At 47.1% G+C, this 2167-nt stretch overlaps 1 protein-coding gene across 1 annotated transcript, besides 3 other annotated features; it reads left to right on the top strand.

Annotated features, from left to right (window-relative positions):
* Positions 1-72: 72 nt before the first annotated feature.
* Positions 73-104: a microsatellite.
* Positions 105-425: 321 nt separating this feature from the next.
* TraAM80_09387 (uncharacterized protein) lies at positions 426-1691 on the top strand (the record flags this gene model as incomplete). Its single annotated transcript, XM_029386074.1, has 1 exon — positions 426-1691. The coding sequence occupies one exon, from the start codon at positions 426-428 to the stop codon at positions 1689-1691; it is 1266 nt and encodes a 421-aa protein (XP_029234072.1).
* Positions 1692-1790: 99 nt separating this feature from the next.
* Positions 1791-1809: a microsatellite.
* A 320-nt stretch (positions 1810-2129) lies between these two features.
* Positions 2130-2167: a microsatellite.

Here is a 2167-nt window from a genome sequence, read left to right as displayed (position 1 = left end):
CACCAGAGTACACGTGGGGAATGTAGCCATCCTAACAGTTAGTGTAGCTCAAGGGACGGGAAAAGATATCTGAAAAAAAAAAAAACAAAAAAAAAGATGAAAAAGTGAAGGATAAGCATGTTGTGCTTTTAATATAAGCGATAGATGGATAAAAACGTGTTGTATTAGTGTTGTTTTTTTCTCTTCTATTTGTGCTATATAATCATTTTTTAAAATTAAAAGAATAAAAGAGGGGAACAAAAAAAACACTCGTAACAGTCTGTGACTTGTCATGTGGCGTTGTATACATGTATGTATGTTGGCACGTGCACACAGTTCCCATCTATTCATGCATGCGTGTTTTGTTCCTACCCTTTTTTCCCCCCCCTACTTTGTGTGGGTTTGTGTCTGCCCGTCGATTTGTGTGGTTTGAAAAGCGAGGGTGAATGTGGAAGTTTGCAGTTGATGTAGCCTATTGGCTACCGACTGTGCTGATGGCGCTTTTCACGCTGCTGGTGGTCCTTGTCGCTATTGGCTTGTCCAAAGGATTCTTCCGGGTTAGTTTGTCGTCCTTAGCGTGGCGTCGTATTTTGTCCCTTGCTGGCATGTCGTTTCGCCAGAGGCAACTTCTGGCTTCTATGCAGGCGGAGGAGTTGGTGGAAGCTGCGTTGCGCGCCGCTGGTTGGAAACACGTATTTCTTCGCCGACGTGTGCGTGTACAGCGCCTCGGGCACAACCGTGAAATTGATGTGGTGGCGGTGGGGCCTGTTGTACTTGTGGTGGAGGTAAAGCACTGGCGCGGCCAAGTTTGGAGCAACGGCCCGCGGTGGTTTCAGTGCCCAAATAACACTAGGCGTGCGTTGGAGTTTGAGGATATTCAAGAAGACAACTTAGTAAAAGCAGCCGCACTTCGTCGCTTTATTGAAAATGACAAACGGATCCCGCTTTCAGACTATTACATGCTCAAAACCAATAGTTCACTTAATGCGGAGGGTGTTATGGAGGATAAGTCGCGGGAGCAAGGCACGTGGTATACGGACCGTCGTGTGCATAAGCAATGTGGTGAACTTGTTGTACCGGTCGTCGTCTTTACGAATCCTGCTGTGATATTGGACCCTAGCACGGTCAAGAAAAAGGAATGTGTCTTTGATCTTTCCTCCTTTCAATCTTTTGCAGCGCAGCTTATGCACGACATGCGTGGGCCCTTGAGTGTTGATAGACCTTGGGGACGCCTGGCACAAGTGTTATGTTCCGTGTTTTCTGGGTCAGCGAAAAGACCTTTGGCACTTTCCACCATGGAGGAGGAACGCGTTGCCGCCGCTGTGGAAACGATGCGGACATGGGACATGATTTACCTGCACAGCGGCCGCCTGATTCATGGGGATGTTACGGAACTCTGTCTCCCTTCCATTAACCGCCAGATTGAGCGTAAACACGTGTTGGATGTTGAGGTTTGCTGGTTTGACGGAGTAGTGGGTTTCCTGCGGAGCCTTTGGGAGGGCACTAGTGGCACGGTGCGTGTGCGACTTGGGGCCACCCAGCGACTGGTGATGAGGCGTGATGAAATTGTCATCCCCATCACACGGAGAAACCTGAAGCATATGAAGGCCAATGATCGTCTGGTGGTAAAGATGGCCGGTAGCAGAGATACGGAGACTGTGGCCCTGGCTGACATATACAGAATGCGGTTTAGTCATCACATGGAGGATTAGCACAGTTGGCGCCGATGGAGAAAGCGACGCAAAGAAACAACCCTTGACGACGGTTCCATTAAGAAAACAGAACGAGTGGAGTGCGTGCGTGTGTGGGTAAGAGAGAGAGAGAGAGAGAAGGGAAACAAGTGGGCAACTGGAATACTTACAAGTATAATATGCGCGTGTGTGCATATATGCGGACTAGTCGAGTAATCAAGGAATATCATTGGAGGAAAAACCACAATGAAACAAAAATAAAAAGAAAGAAGGAATAAATGGAAATGCGTGTCCCCTTTAAGGGGACACATGTCCGAGACCTTGCATGGTGAACTCAACAGGTGTCGAGTACGTGACGGTCATAAAAGTAGGCTTTAAACAAAGAAGAAGCCAATGCATCTGTCTCCTTTTCCTCTCCGTCGTCTTGTCTCACACAAGCTGATAACCCTGAGCTTCGTTTATATATATATATATATATATATATATATATATATATA

This window comes from Trypanosoma rangeli (genome assembly GCF_003719475.1).
Source record: "Trypanosoma rangeli strain AM80 chromosome Unknown Tra_15.4_contig_00571, whole genome shotgun sequence".
Taxonomy (NCBI): domain Eukaryota; phylum Euglenozoa; class Kinetoplastea; order Trypanosomatida; family Trypanosomatidae; genus Trypanosoma; species Trypanosoma rangeli.
This window is presented reverse-complemented; position numbering and strand designations above follow the sequence as displayed.